Genomic DNA, 14,512 nt, shown 5'->3' on the forward strand with positions numbered 1-14,512 from the left:
CAATGTGAAACTCTGTTATAGAGTTGAGACCCTTGTGATAATAACTCAGGATAAAAAGAAATAATAATATTATCTTTGCCTTGTGTAAATGCCAAACTGAAGTGTGTTTATGCCCTTGGGGCACTGTACTTTTTGGGAAATACCTTTTTTTCCTCCATTTTATGCTGTTTTGGGGTAAGATGCCCAGTCACTTCTTGTTTACAACCATGGTCTTGGTCCTGTCATTTGGCCATTTCTGCAAAGTGAAATTTCTATGTTCTTCCTTTGCTTTAGTTGTCATTATCAACCTTTGATTGTTTTCCAGCGGCAGATTTTCACATTTGTGAGTTATAGTAACTCTTAGCAGCTTCTCTTTCTTCTTGCTACTCTTCTATTTCCTGTTCACCCCAGAGGGACAGAGAAAGGAAAGATGGTGAAATGGAGGTGAGGTGTCCTTTCTCCTTGGGTAGCTGAGGTGAAAGATTGAGTGAGAAATACAACTGACACTGTTGGTTAAAAGGTTTCTTGGAGATGGATGGTAGCGATGGTTGCACAACAATGTAAATGTACTTAATGTCATTGAATTGTACACTTAATAATTGTTAAAATGGTAAATTTTATGTTATGCTTGGTTTACTATCATTAAAAAAGAAAGATTTCCAAGTTCTGAGGTTTACACTGGTTAATGATTTTATAGGACCAATTATAATTCTTTCCTCTTGGTCTTGTGGCTAACCTACTTTGGGGCACAGAGTGTGTGGAGACCTTGAAGTTAACTATCCCCCAGAGTAGCTGCAGATTATAGTTTGCTTTGAGCTTTTTTTGATGGGAAAAGTGCTGGTGCCGTGGCCATATCGGTAGAGAATTTCTTCCTTTAACAGTGATTGTGATAAGCCTTCTCCAGGCACTGTGAGTTGGCCAGCTTGTTGGTGAAAAAACCCAGCATGGGCTCTATCATGGTGGAACTTATTTATTGGGAAAGTCAGGAGGGGAAAAGTAAATGAATAATTTGTATAATTAAAAATTTTGATAGATGCTATGAAACAAATAGTTGGTAAGTAATGGTATAGAGTAATACTGTCCAATAGGTATATACTGCGAGCTACATGCTTAAATCCACCTTTTCTAGTAGCCACATTTAAAACAGGTAAAAAGACACAGGTGAAATTAGTTTTAATAATACATTTTATTTAATCCTAATGTGTCCAAAATATTGTCATTTAAATGTGTTATCAATATATAAAAAAAAACCACCTTCTTTAGCTATTTTTACACCCTTTTGTTTTCATACTAAGTCTTTGAAATCTAGTGTGTATTTTACACTTATGGCCCATCCCATTCGGACTATCCACATTTCAAGTGCTGAATATTTTCAGTGCTGATTACTTTTGTGCAAAGTCTTGAGCCTTTATCATAGAAATCCGTATAGGGTCCCATTTACATTCTAAATAGTTTCATTTCCATATTGTTTGTACATATTCATTAGTGGCTGGTCTTTGATGCAATCAGTTTATTGTACTACTCTCAAAATCAAAAGAGAACTACCGGGAGTGTCAGCTATCATGCTATGATGCTCAATTGGGAAAATGGCATAAAATATTGATAACTAGCTTCCCTTCTGCCTCATGCTCGGCTCTTCTTGGATTTGGTGTAGATGAGTTAGGTTAGAAATTCTGAATACTTGGTGATTTTTTGTGTCTCCTCTAAAAAAGTACTTTTAAGTGGAGGAAATATTTTATTAACACTCTGGGTTCAGTTTCTAGCTGGTTGCTTTTAATATTTGAGTGAAAACTATTGTGAAATCTAAGCAGCACGGTGTCTGGTATTTCTTGAAAAGATTTTTTGGTGAGTCTTAGCCTATGTCTTCTCTGACAAAATGGACTGATGAGATGAGGAACAATGCCATCTTTGGTTTTGATCAGTGGATATAGTCAATGGGAATTATTCAGGCACTCTCCTTACAAATACCGAGACAGTGAATTTTTGACAATACAATACTGTGTGTGTGACATTCAGTGACTATGTGTCACCCTTTGAAATGACAAGCAAACCAATAACAACGTGATTCCCCCTCTCACACACACAGACGCGCACACACACACACACACACACAGATACACAGACACACACACACAGATACACATACACACACACACTCACCTTTGTCATACAGTCTAACATGATGCTTAACAGTCAGCTGTGGTTTGGTGGTCTGCATCTCAAGAACACAGTTGATGAGGCATCTGTTGCTTTTTCAGTTACTCTCTGACCTATAGAATCCTAGGTTTATGTAAGCTCAAAGAAGTGCTTTTGGTTTTACTGAGAGTTCCCCCTTTAGTTTAACCATGGTTTAGTTCAAGTGTTCAGAATTATGTTTTATGAAAATAGTTTGGTGGTTGCCAGGGGCTTGAGGGAGAGGAAATGGAGAATAACTGCTTAATGAGTATGGGTATGGGGTTTCCTTTTGGGCTGATGAAAATGTTTTAGAACTAGATAGAGGTGATGGTTGGGCAACATTATGAATGCACTAAATGCTATTGAATAGCTCAGTTTAGAATGATTGATTTTGTGTTATGTGAATTTCACTCCAATTAAAAAAATAAAAGAGAATAAATAGTGTTTTAAAGGAGTGGTCTTCTGAGCCTAGAAACATGTTTCCTTTTTTTTTATTTTAAGTTTCAGAGACATGAATTTATTTAATAAAAAATTTGAAAAGCAGTGAAATGAAAGTTTTATTCCACAGACTTAGAAATGACACAGAGGAAAAGGACTGTAAATGTTCTTTAAAAAATTGAATTCCTATTCCTTATCTATACAATGAAGAACCCTACATTGAAAAATGATTGATTTTAGTGTTTTGCTAAATTGGATCTACAGCAAAACACAGGCAGATTGATGTTATAGGGATAGCAGCCTTCGAGAAGCTTTGAAAAACAAACACACAACTTTTTGGTTGGACTATGTCATTATCAGCTTCACCTGTGAGGGAAATTACTCACGGGAGATGCTGTCTCTCGTGTTGCGCTTCTTGGCATTGACAGATCCATTAGCGGATGAAATTAGAAAAGCAGAGTCGGACTTTGAATAATTAGGCTAAAGTCACAAATGATTGCTAGACATAATAATGGAAGCTATTGCGGTTCAGCATACAGTTGCCTGCTGTAGCGAGCTGGGTGACATGTGTGCTGTTGCTCTCTGCAGCGGTTTCTTCCTTGTGTTGGAAGCTGGTACTTTCCCAATAATAAAGTTTGAAGTATCAAAGACATAGCTTTGGCTCTTCTGCAGATGTCTGAACGGCTTCGTTTCCAGGGAATAAATGGGGCTGCGGAATGTTTTTGCTAAACAAAACATTGTCATAGCAAAAACAAAATCTACTTTATCCCAGGAGTGTTAAGAAATGTGTGGTTTTTGTGGATTATGTTTTTTTCCTGTTTTCATTCCTTTCTTTCTTTTTCCACCAGGAATAATGGCTTATTTATATGAAGTTATTTTCTGAAAGAAAAACAAAATACTTATTTCAAAAGATCTTTGGACTCTCATGTCACCCAAAATACCTTTCCAGTAGGCCTTACGTATTTTGATTTTTTAAAAAGCCTGTGAATTGAGTGAGGAAAAACAAACAAACAAAAACAAACAAACAAACAATGCCAAGATTTCCAGGGCATTCAAAATATAATTACGTGGTTCTAAATTCTTTGTTCATCTCAACACCAGTATAGAAAAGAAGGGAATTAGGAAATAGAGCCCGGGATCAAATACCTACAGATGAATCCTTGAAGACTGATGTAAATTGTGATGATGTGGGAATGAATGGATTGTAAGCTCTTCAATACATGACTGATGCTCACACAGTCTCTCGACTGTGCTAAGAGCAGGGCTAGGAAAGGTGTGGGATATCCATCCCTCCACATTTATCAAATACCCCATCCAGACTCTGCAACCTACCCGGTCTTGGCTTTGGACCAAGATGAAATTGAAAATAAAATTGAAATTACTTGCCAGATTTAAAGATTAGGAGAGTTTCTATGAGGATCCAGATTTCTGACTTCTTGAAGCTAAGAATTAGAAGTTCTGGCACCACTAAGCCTACGTGCCCATTGGCAATAGCCAGGATGGAAGGACAAGGTGTCACCCCCCTTGGCGACGTGGCACTTCGGTGTTCATTGTTCTTCCCCTCGCTTTGTCTCACTTATTTTATCCATTTGGCCCCGGGGGCCCGAATTCCTTTCCTTGAGATCTGCACCAGATTCTCTACCAGGTCACGGAATGAGATGAGCCCCTGCCCAGGCTGGAGGGAGAAACCAGCTGGAGAACTGGGCTTTGCACAGCAATAGAATGAAGTCCTCGTCTGGGATGAAGGCACAGCTCCCTGAGTGGGAGCAGTGGGCGTCCACCCTGGACCCTGGACTTGCAGACTAACCACTGTAGATAGGCTGTGGAACATGACAGATTGGAAAGTGGGGAGAAAAGTGTGATCCTCAGATGGACCTTGGGCCCTAACGGAGGCATTTCTCATATTAGAGAGCAATGCTGGCCAAGACAACCTCATCAGTGGTGCTCGTCTTCAGAATATGAAGAATTCTATTTAGAAATTTTCACTTATGATGACGTGACTTATATGGTTCAGTCCAAGAAGCCAAAGTATAATAACTTCAAATAACTCACCCTGTTTTCCTTGCATCTCTCTGCTAGGAAGACAGGAACCTAGCAACACTTCTCTGTCCCCACGCCGGAGGCATCTGCAGCCTACAACTCCCCTGGAAAGTTCCCTGCACTTCTGGGGGACAGTCAGAGCAAGCAGAATCCCTTCTAGTTCCAGGGACAGGCAGAAGGCTGGGACCCTCGGACAGCAGTGATTTTGATCCTGCCATGCTGGCAACAGATTATTTTCCTGTCTCTCTTTCCATCTCTCCACCCATTCACATATGGGCCGTTCCTCATTCCTATTTTGGCTCTGGTTTGGGGGAAACTCTTTTAGGTCACATTGAAAACTTTTTACTTAGAAACTGGTACATTAATGTCCAAATTGAAATAACAAAATCACTGCATTTTAAAGCTGGACGCTCCTTTCAGAATAGCCTGTCCAGGATCTTAATGTTATAAACGAGGGACCCAAGAGATGGGGTGGGAATTATATGACTTGCCCAAGGTTACATAATGTGTAAATGGAATCAGGCAACTATTACAAAAAAACAAAATAGCAGAGAGGTTATTCTGATGGGTGGGGTGAGAAATAGACCAAAAGGCTACAATTGATACGTCCATCCAAACAGATAAATCATCCCTTCATTTGTTGCAATAATATTGGTGGGTTGGGCACTTAAGAACTAGGCTTTTTGTTTGTGTGTTTGTTTGTTTAAAGTTAACATTCAAATAGAAACATGAAATTAAGCCCATTAATCATATTTACAATAGGTGCCTGTGTTGTTGTTTTGTTGTTGTTGTTGTTTTGTTTTTATTGCAATTAAATTGTTGAGTTTTGTTTTTGTTTTTAACCATGAGGCTAAACTTACTTTGACAGCATGGGTACCAAAAATTAAAACCATAAAAATTGCTGCATTTTGACAGGAGATGCATCTTTAGATTTGAAGATAAAAAATTTAAAGGTATTATGTTTTATTCAGGAAGCATTTAACTATAAAGTAGTTGACTGACTAATATATGTAGTGCACTGATTTTAGGTGTGGGTGGGACTGTGGAAGGATTTAATAGCCCCAGCACAATATTGTCGTCACCGTCTGCAGATGGCCAGGCCCACTGGCCAGCTCCCCATCCACGACTGCCAGCACCACTGGGTATGATAGTTTTCAGCCCCATTTGATTATCACAGCCATGGAAGACAGGCTGGTGTTGTTATTTCCATTTTGTACGAGGAAACTGAATGGTCATATGCCCAGGATTCATGCTATTGAGGAATGTAGCTGGTACTAGAATCCCAAGTTTTCTCCACACATCGACTACTTTTTATTTTTTTATTACACTGTGATACATAAGAGGAAACATGTAAGTTATCAAAAATCAAAGTAAAGCTTACAGCAAAAAGAGTTTGAAAAACTTGAAACGTTTACAAAATAGTGAACTGTAGAGACTCAGTGTGAGGTCTCACATTTGATGACTCACAGGTGCTCTTTACATACAGTTTTATGAAAGAAGAGGGGATCTCTGTGCTGCATAGTAGTTTTAGGTTTGATTGATATCTTGAAATTACCCTCCAGAAAGGCCTACACTCCTACCAAAAGGCCATTCAGTGTTTCAAATAAAACAACGAGCATCTATGCCACACGCAGTTGTATATATACCCTTTTGGTTCAGCTGTTTTGTAATCTCTTGACAGCAGAGGAAACCTGCCCCTTGTTCCCTGGGCACAACCTATGTACAGACCCGCTCCTGTGATTTGCTGGGCCCGGGACGAGGCTGCAAGAGGAGATGTTGGGCCTGGGTCCGCACTAGGGTGAGGCAACATTTTTAAAAAAGACGTGCTGGGTAACAGTGCCATGCTGAGCCATATTGGAGCTTGCGACAGAAAGGAAGAAAATCAATAATACTGATCCCGTCTTTATTAAAATTTTTGATATTTTGTTCGTTATGGATTTTGCATTCATTTTTACTTTTTAACATATTGCATTAAATGTTTATTCATCTTGGTTACTGAGTTATTGGTGCCCCTTAAATTTTGCACCTGTGTCAGGTGTCGCCTCACTTGCCTCACCCTCAGCTCTGTCCCCTTGGGCCTGGGGAAGTGCACACAGGGGACACTGCCATCCTGGACACTACCCGGGAAGAAGCCTGCACAGGCTCTCAACGTGGGCCTGGGACTGTCAGGGCGGGAATTCCAGGGCTGTGGTGGTGTGAGTCGGAGCATGGGTCACAGGTGGGCACATGCGCTTAGATCCCCAGGTTCCTTGCTGGTGAAGAGGAGAGTGGTTGGAGGAGGGCCAATGCGGAACCCTCTGGAGAGTAGTTCTCAGCCACAGAATCTCTTGGAGGGCTTGTGCAGACATAGATCGCTCAGATTCTGATTCAGTAGGTCTGGGGTGGGGCCCAAGAGTTCCTGGATGCCGCCGCTGCTGCTGGATCCAGGAGCACACTTGGAGGACACTTACTCTAAAACAGGGGCTCCAGAGCAGGGACCCCTTTTACCTGATGGGTTTCTGTGCATGGGAATGTGGAGGGGCCCAACATTCTTTACCAGACTTACCTTTAGGTTTTTATTGAGCAGCATATCCAGAGTGTATCCTCCAAGGGAAAGAGTGCAGACTTTTCTGCTTTCCTAGCCGGTTTCATCTTTGTCACTGTTATTGATGGTGGTCCCTCCAGGATGCCAGACGCTTGCTTTAGAGTGAATCATTGCTATAGATTTTTTTTTCCTGTAAATTTCTTGCATGATATATGGAAATGAGAGCTGCACTATCTGATGTTAAGTGGTATTCTTAAGTACCTCTGGATTTTGGTTTTAAGTTTGTGTTTTATAATAACACATTATTTTTAAATATATAAGAAAAACTTTTAAATATTGTTTTTACATATAAAGAAATAAATTAAAATGTCCCATAAACCCTCCACCCAAATGATCCCTATTGATGGTAGTACTGAAAGTACAAAATAAAACCCACCTTTCCATGCTCCCCTCTCTACTCCAGTCCCTCTCTCTAATTCTAGTTTTTGTGCTGTTTTTTCCAGAAATCTTCTTATTCATGTCTATCTATCCTTCTAATTTTTTTATACAAGAGTATCATATGATAAACACTGCTACAAACTTTGCCTCTTAACTTAGTCATATATCTTAGATATGTTTCCATCAGCACATAACAGATTTACCTTAATCTTCCCAAATGGTTCACAGGATTCATCGTTGGGATTTCCCAGTGTTTCGCTAGACCTCCAACGAAGAACTTTTCGGTTCTAGGTTTTTGCTATACAAACAGCCCTGTAGTGAATACCTTTGTCCATATATCTTGAAAAACATTATGAGGCTAGTCATAGGTGTAATACCCAGGAGCAGGTTTCAGACAAAGGGTGTGTGCACTTTTAGGTCTGAATCAGGCCAACACCACATTGCCCTCTAGAAAGGTTCACCCCATCAACTGAGATGAGCATGCCTGTTTCCCCAATATTCTTGCTCACGATGGATATCATGCAAGTAAAAAGAAAAAAAATCTGTTATTACACTAGCAATAAAGTATAAAATAACTAGGAATAGACTTGATAAGTATGCAATATCTATGTGAAAAAAACTTTAATATGCACCTGAGGGACCCCAAAGAAGTCTTGAATAAACGAAAATTATGCCATGCCCTGGGATGGGAACTTGTAGCCTGATGGAAATATTCATTCTCCTTTAGTTGAGCTATAATTTGAACATGAGCCAATAAAAATATCAACAAGATATTTTTTTGGAGGGGGTATTTGATGAGCTGATTTTAAAGACTGGTTGAGAAAACAAATAAGAAGAGACGGGAATATTCAGAAAATAAACAGGAATATAGGAAGATTCAGGAAATAGTCTGACCAGATATTAAAACATAGTGTGAAACTAAAATTGTTAAAATAGATTAATGGATCACAGTCATAAACATAAATATATTCAGGAATATAATATATGATAAAGGTGGATAAACCTTGGAGGGGAGCAATGTTTAATTCATATTATTCATATTGCATAAATTCCAAATGGAACAAAGATGTACTTGCAAAAAATGAACCATATCCTACAAGAAATGACAGGAGAATTGTTGTATAATTCCAGATCTGCTATGACATAAAACTCAGAAGCTATTGAAAACAGGATTGATAAATTCAACTTCATTAAAAAGAATTCTTCATGGCAAAAACCCACCTTATGCAAAGTTAAAAGACAACAAATTGGGGAAGGATATTTGTAACTGATATCCCAAATAAGAACTAGATTTCCTAATATATAAAGAATTCCTATGAACCAATAGGAAAAAGGACCAATAATCCAATATATTATGAACAGTTAACAGAAAAGGCAACACAGATAGCATTTGAACGTGAAATGTTCAATTAAAAACTATAAGTTAACATAGGAGAAATAGAAATTGCCACCCCGCAGGGGTCATTTTCTTACTATGAGATCAGCCAGTGATTATACATCACTGATGGGAGGTAAATTCGTACTATTTTGTGGGGGAAATCTGGCAATATCTGAAAATATTACAATACATTTATCTTTAGCCCAGCAATTTCACACTTAGGAATTTATTTTTTTAGTTGTACGGTATGTGCATACATGTGAAATAATATAAAAGCAATATTTTTCATTGCAGCATGACTTATAAAAGCAAAAGTTTGGCAGTCTGTGGTACATTATACCATGGAACACTGTGCATCTGGAAAAAAGATGAAGAGCTCTGTGTACTACTATTGGATGGTCTCTAAGAATAGTGTACTGAGAATTGATAAAAATTGATTAAAAGCCAGGTGCATTAATGTTATGCTACTGTTTCTGTAAAAAGGGAGGGAGATACGTAATCTTACTTGTGTATGAATTCGGCAATTGTTACCAAGTGTATAAAAAATAGATAGTATTGATTGGCGATTGTTACCATGTGTATAAAAAATGGATAGTATCTGTTGCCTCTAGGGGCAAAGACCGAGAGGCAGGGAATAGGGCTGAGATGTAGACTGTTCACTGTATATATAGGCTTGTACCTTTTGAATTTTGAACCTTGTGTATCCTTCTTAAAATTTTTTTAAGTCCAAATTTTAAAATAATTCAGTAGGTGAAAAATATTCATTTTGATGTTGAGTTAGTTTGGGTGTCTTTTCAAACATTGATGGGCTTTTTATGTTTTTTTAGGCAATTGCCTGTTCATATACTTTGTCCTTTTTTTTTTTCTTTGCAAATGTGGTTTCTTTGCGAATCAAGAGAGGGACTTGGATGGGGTCGGGCAGGTGGTTTTGATGGGTCTCTAATGAGCCTCTCCTCTCACCATTCCCAGCGGACCTCCCGCGATCTTCAGCAGTGAGGCTGTCCTCCCTGCGAGACCTGCCAAACCAGCTCCTGGAACTATACCAGCAAGGGTTCTTGCTGGTGGCCCTGCACCCTTTCGTGCAACCAACCCATGAGCAGAAGACACCCCTTGAGCACATGTTCAGGGCCATCCTAATCAAGAAAACCGAAAGGTAAGGCCTCTCACGGTGGGTGTTAGCATCATGAGGTGGCTAATGTGTGTCCACAGAGCCTCTGCCCTCGGACAGGCAATGGCAAACACTAGATTTTTGGATTTTTTAATTTATTTTGGACTTATTTGATTAAACTCAGCTAGAAAATGTCTGCTCTGAAAGGTGTACTCCCAGAATGATGCAGCTAGTTCAGGTATAATACTATAATAGCTAGGAAACACACTAACTTTTTTAAAGGCTATATACAAACTTAATATCTTTCCCCAAACTCTAGAAATACTTGACCATTTTAGCCCACCATAAATTCTGCCAATCATTCTGGAGGAAAAGCAAAATGCACTTGAATCAGTGCTATAATTGATTTGGTCATGATTTTGCTTTTGAAAGTTTTGAAGATTTTGATTTTGAAGGTTTTGAGGATGTTTTTCAGTATGGTTTGCCCAAGTGAATGCTTACTCTTATATTTTGATTGGGACTAATTAGGAAATGAGAGATGGAGGTTGGTTTCTCAAAAGGAGCAATAAATTTAATTTTAAATAATTAAAAAAAAATACAGTGAAGTTGGGCTAGAGAACACAGTATATTTTGCTGCTTTTGTAAAAATAAAAATTGAAATAAAGTCTGGCAGAGGAAATCAGATGTCTTTTGACCAATTCTCATGACAGGAATGACAACATGGGCCATATTTTAAAAAGAGAGAAAGTGCAAAGTGACTGCTTCTTTTTCTCTCTTTTTAAGAGTTGCTATGCCAAGTGGACAAACATTGGACTAGTAAACTCAGAAGGGACAGCCGGGGGAGGCGGGAGGCTGCATAGCTAAGATGGACTCCTCTTTCTTGGCAAGCAGAGTTCTTCATGTCTTCATGGCTGATCAAGCTCTGGGGCTCTTAGGCCAAGTCAACATGCATTAGAATTTGAAATGAAAGGTGGCGTGCACCTTTGTTAACGTCCAGAATGACCACGGTATTTCTAGAGTGAGACTTTTTTTAAACATCTGCCCTTTTTTTTTTTTGGCCTATTGGTTTCTTTATGTCTGTCGATCAATACGTGGGTCAATCACAAAAGGAAATTGTTCTGGGAACCATAGTGATTTTAGGCTCCACTGACAATATAAGACATGCATGATGGCTGTAGGTCACATTTAGTGAGTGTCACTGTGTGCCAGGCTTTACGAGTCTCATTTCATTCTCATCATCAGCCTATGAAATAGATACCATTTTTATTCCCATATTAAAGGTGAGGAAGCTGCAGCCCAGACGTTGAATTATTTGTCAAGGTCATCCGGATGGCAGCATGCAGAGCTCTGACTTGCTTCCAGGCAGGCTAACTCCCTCCCTGCATCTGAACCCTGATATAAAGCGCCGGCTGTGCTTTTGTACCAATGATTCTCGCGGGCAATCCCTTTATGAAAAAAAGAAGTGGGGGAGGATATCTTCGATTTTTAGATAAGGTAGTAATTTCATGACTCCTTGATTTTACTACTCCACAGTCTTTGGAATTTCAGCAAGGAAACAAAATAAAACTGACTTACCATGTACCTTTTAACTTATGTAGGCATTCACATGGCTCCTGTATTTCTGTTCCTTAGATCTTTCCATTGGCCTTGATATTTAGAGGGGAGAAGCCCACTTTGATCAGATCACAGGAGTATCCCTTAGTGTAATTCCACTAGGGGAGGTGACGTTAGCACAGGACTTGCCATGGAATCAGCACATTATAAATGAACTTGACTTTAAATGTGAAGATGTCTTTTTTGGTTTTTTTCCTGCTATGGAGCTTAGAACCAGTGGTGAAGCTGGGGTGTTCAGTAGGGGTTCTTTACTTCCGTTGAGGACAGGCCGTGAGCTAATGAGTTTACTTTCTAGAAGAGGAATATGGGTCAAGCTATTAAGAAGAATGAGATACTGGTGTGCAGGAGGGTTTTCAAGAAAGAGTAGATGGCATTCTCCTTGGGTTTGAGTTCACTCTAGTCCAGAGTGCCTGGACTACCTGCCTGGATGACGTTAATGAACGGTCTAACTCTTTGATAAGCAGATACGGAGAAAGAAATTTCTCAGATAATGTTGTACTGGGTCTTTGAAACTGCCCCCACCTTGTTTGGTTTTGTTTTTTAAAAAACAAATTACAAATGGTAATTTGCCAGGTATGGTAAGGAGAATGGTAATTTGCCACTCTCACGGCAGAAATGACCAGGAGAATTTACGCCACTTCCATTCCCCATTGGTATTAGGTGGGAGGAGTAATGGTAGTGGGAAAGCGGTCATTATACAATATAATTTTAAAGTACAGTCATTTTCCCTCCTAGCAAATGCAATAATCATGTATTTTTGCATCATGAGGAAAAGACCCCATGTTATTAAAAACAAACAGACAAACCAACAAACCACAGAAGCTTTTCTGTGTCAGTGGGGAGTTTAAGTAGCAGAAACACAACAAAGAAACTTATGTGATTAATTTTTAATACAAACAGTGTAGATGATATTTTTCACAAAGTCTGCCAAAGTTCTGACAGCCATAGATGATGTTAAATGAAATGATTTCACTTTCCAAGAGGAAGTAAATGCCTGGTTAATATTTTCTGAGTAGATCACATTAAAAGAGTTGTAGATAAACTTTCCAGGTTACTATCAGTCCAGATCAAGTTTATTAGCAAAAATCGCCATGGGATGACTACTTGAAAGTTGGATATCAACTTTCCTGTGTTTGAAAGGTGAACATAATGTTTTTAGCAAATGCTAACTAGCCTTTCAGGTCTGCAGCAAGACCAGGAAAAGGAACAGAACCATACAAGCTTATGCTCATTCATTCACTCAATCATTCGTTTGCAAACACTTACTGAGCTTCTATGCTTTGTAAGGTACATGCTAGGATCTGTACTTGTGGGAAGGTAGAAGGTACAGCTGCAAGGTTCACCTGGATGTGGAGCCTGCCTTCCAGGTTCCTAAGTTTAACTGAGAAAATAAGATGTGCACCTCATGCCATGGGAGTTTGGAAAAAGAGAAGTCATCTCCTGCTATAAAGAAAACTAAGGAAATGTTTCTGGAGGAAGGAGCTTTTCTTTTGGGCAAACATAGGAGGATGGAAGGAATTTGTCATACAATGAAATGTTTTCTAGTGGAGTGTAGGTAATATGAGAGCATCACTGACAGTCTAACTGGAATATTAATGTGTCATTCCCAACGCTCGGTGCTGTAACATTCCTCTGAGCCCTCCGTCATTTTGATAAATTTCATTTAAATCCATGAAAAATTACCTGATCTTTTCTTTTGAAAATTCTGATAACTGCCATTTCATTTTAAGATGGCGGCCAAATCACACATCTAACTATAAATTGTTCATAATCCTAAGTGTGTTGAGCTTAAAGTCAGTTACTTTGAAAACAGAGTCAAGCATGAATAGCCGAATGAGATACTTAGAGAATAACTAGAAAGGGAGTTTGTACTTCCTTCTCTCTACTCTTTCTTTGGAACCCTTCAGTGATTTTTCTCTGACAATATCGTTACTTACATTCACTCTGAGTTCTAAATACAGTTAAGTTGTCCTTCTTTTTTTTTCAGGCAGTTTTCCTAAAAGTAAGTTGCTAAAGACCTCAAAACTTGATGGCTAAGAGAAGTCAGTTATTAAAATGTCACTTCTGATGTTTCGTGAGTGAGTGTTTAATTCTGGGTCATTCTATGGTTGTAGATGTAAGTACAAAAATGCATTGTGCTGTTCTGTTCTTCAATTGTTGAATTGTCGTTGTTCACACAGAGAGCTAGTTCAGAGTGTCAGTGATGTGTTTGTCATCACTAATGGGTTGAAGCCATTTGGGTCCAGGTCTCCTGGAATAATGCCTCGTATGGTACAGGGGACAAGACATCTGAAAACTCTGCTGGCATTCATCAGGTGCCTTTTGGCCTAGAGTCAGATGGTGGGGCATACAGACGAACTGCAGCTAATGCAGCGGGCAGGATTCAGAAGCCCTGGTGGGAGGTGGAAAATGCATATATAATCAAAACTGCCCTTGACAATATCTTTAATTGCCCATGAAATGTAATACTGTAGCATCTCTCTACCTGACCGATGCATGTTTTCCTTCAGGACTATATCAGATGGGTGTTTCCAACAGTGAGCCCCATGGGGAAATTGGTTAGGGTTTATAGTGCGTGTTCATTAGAATCACACCTACAGTGCTGAGATGCTTGCACCTAGAGAGGTGTGTGTGCGCGAACTGAGATTGAGGAAACAAGATCTGCACGCCTCCTATCTCACATCCATTCTGGGGCACATCTGCCTGCTGAGTGGAATAACTGGCACCGTTTTAAGTGGTAAACGTTCCTCGCTTTCAGTTAGATTTTTCTAAGATAAACATGTGATATAGCTTCACTATGCAAAGACAACTCTAAAGA

The 14,512-nt window shown here is 39.2% G+C and overlaps 1 protein-coding gene across 1 annotated transcript in view; it reads left to right on the top strand.

Moving 5' to 3' along the window:
• The window catches only part of RFTN1 (raftlin, lipid raft linker 1), a 186,821-nt gene that overhangs the window by 63,483 nt on the left and 108,826 nt on the right, over positions 1-14,512 (top strand). The window contains exon 3 of the mRNA XM_019726003.3: positions 9,942-10,125. Within this exon, the coding sequence (XP_019581562.3) occupies positions 9,942-10,125 (184 nt within the window). The remainder of the gene's footprint in view (positions 1-9,941; positions 10,126-14,512) is intronic.

This window comes from Rhinolophus sinicus, chromosome 5 (assembly GCF_057876585.1).
Source record: "Rhinolophus sinicus isolate RSI-liver-muscle chromosome 5, RSI-T2T, whole genome shotgun sequence".
Lineage (NCBI taxonomy): Eukaryota > Metazoa > Chordata > Mammalia > Chiroptera > Rhinolophidae > Rhinolophus > Rhinolophus sinicus.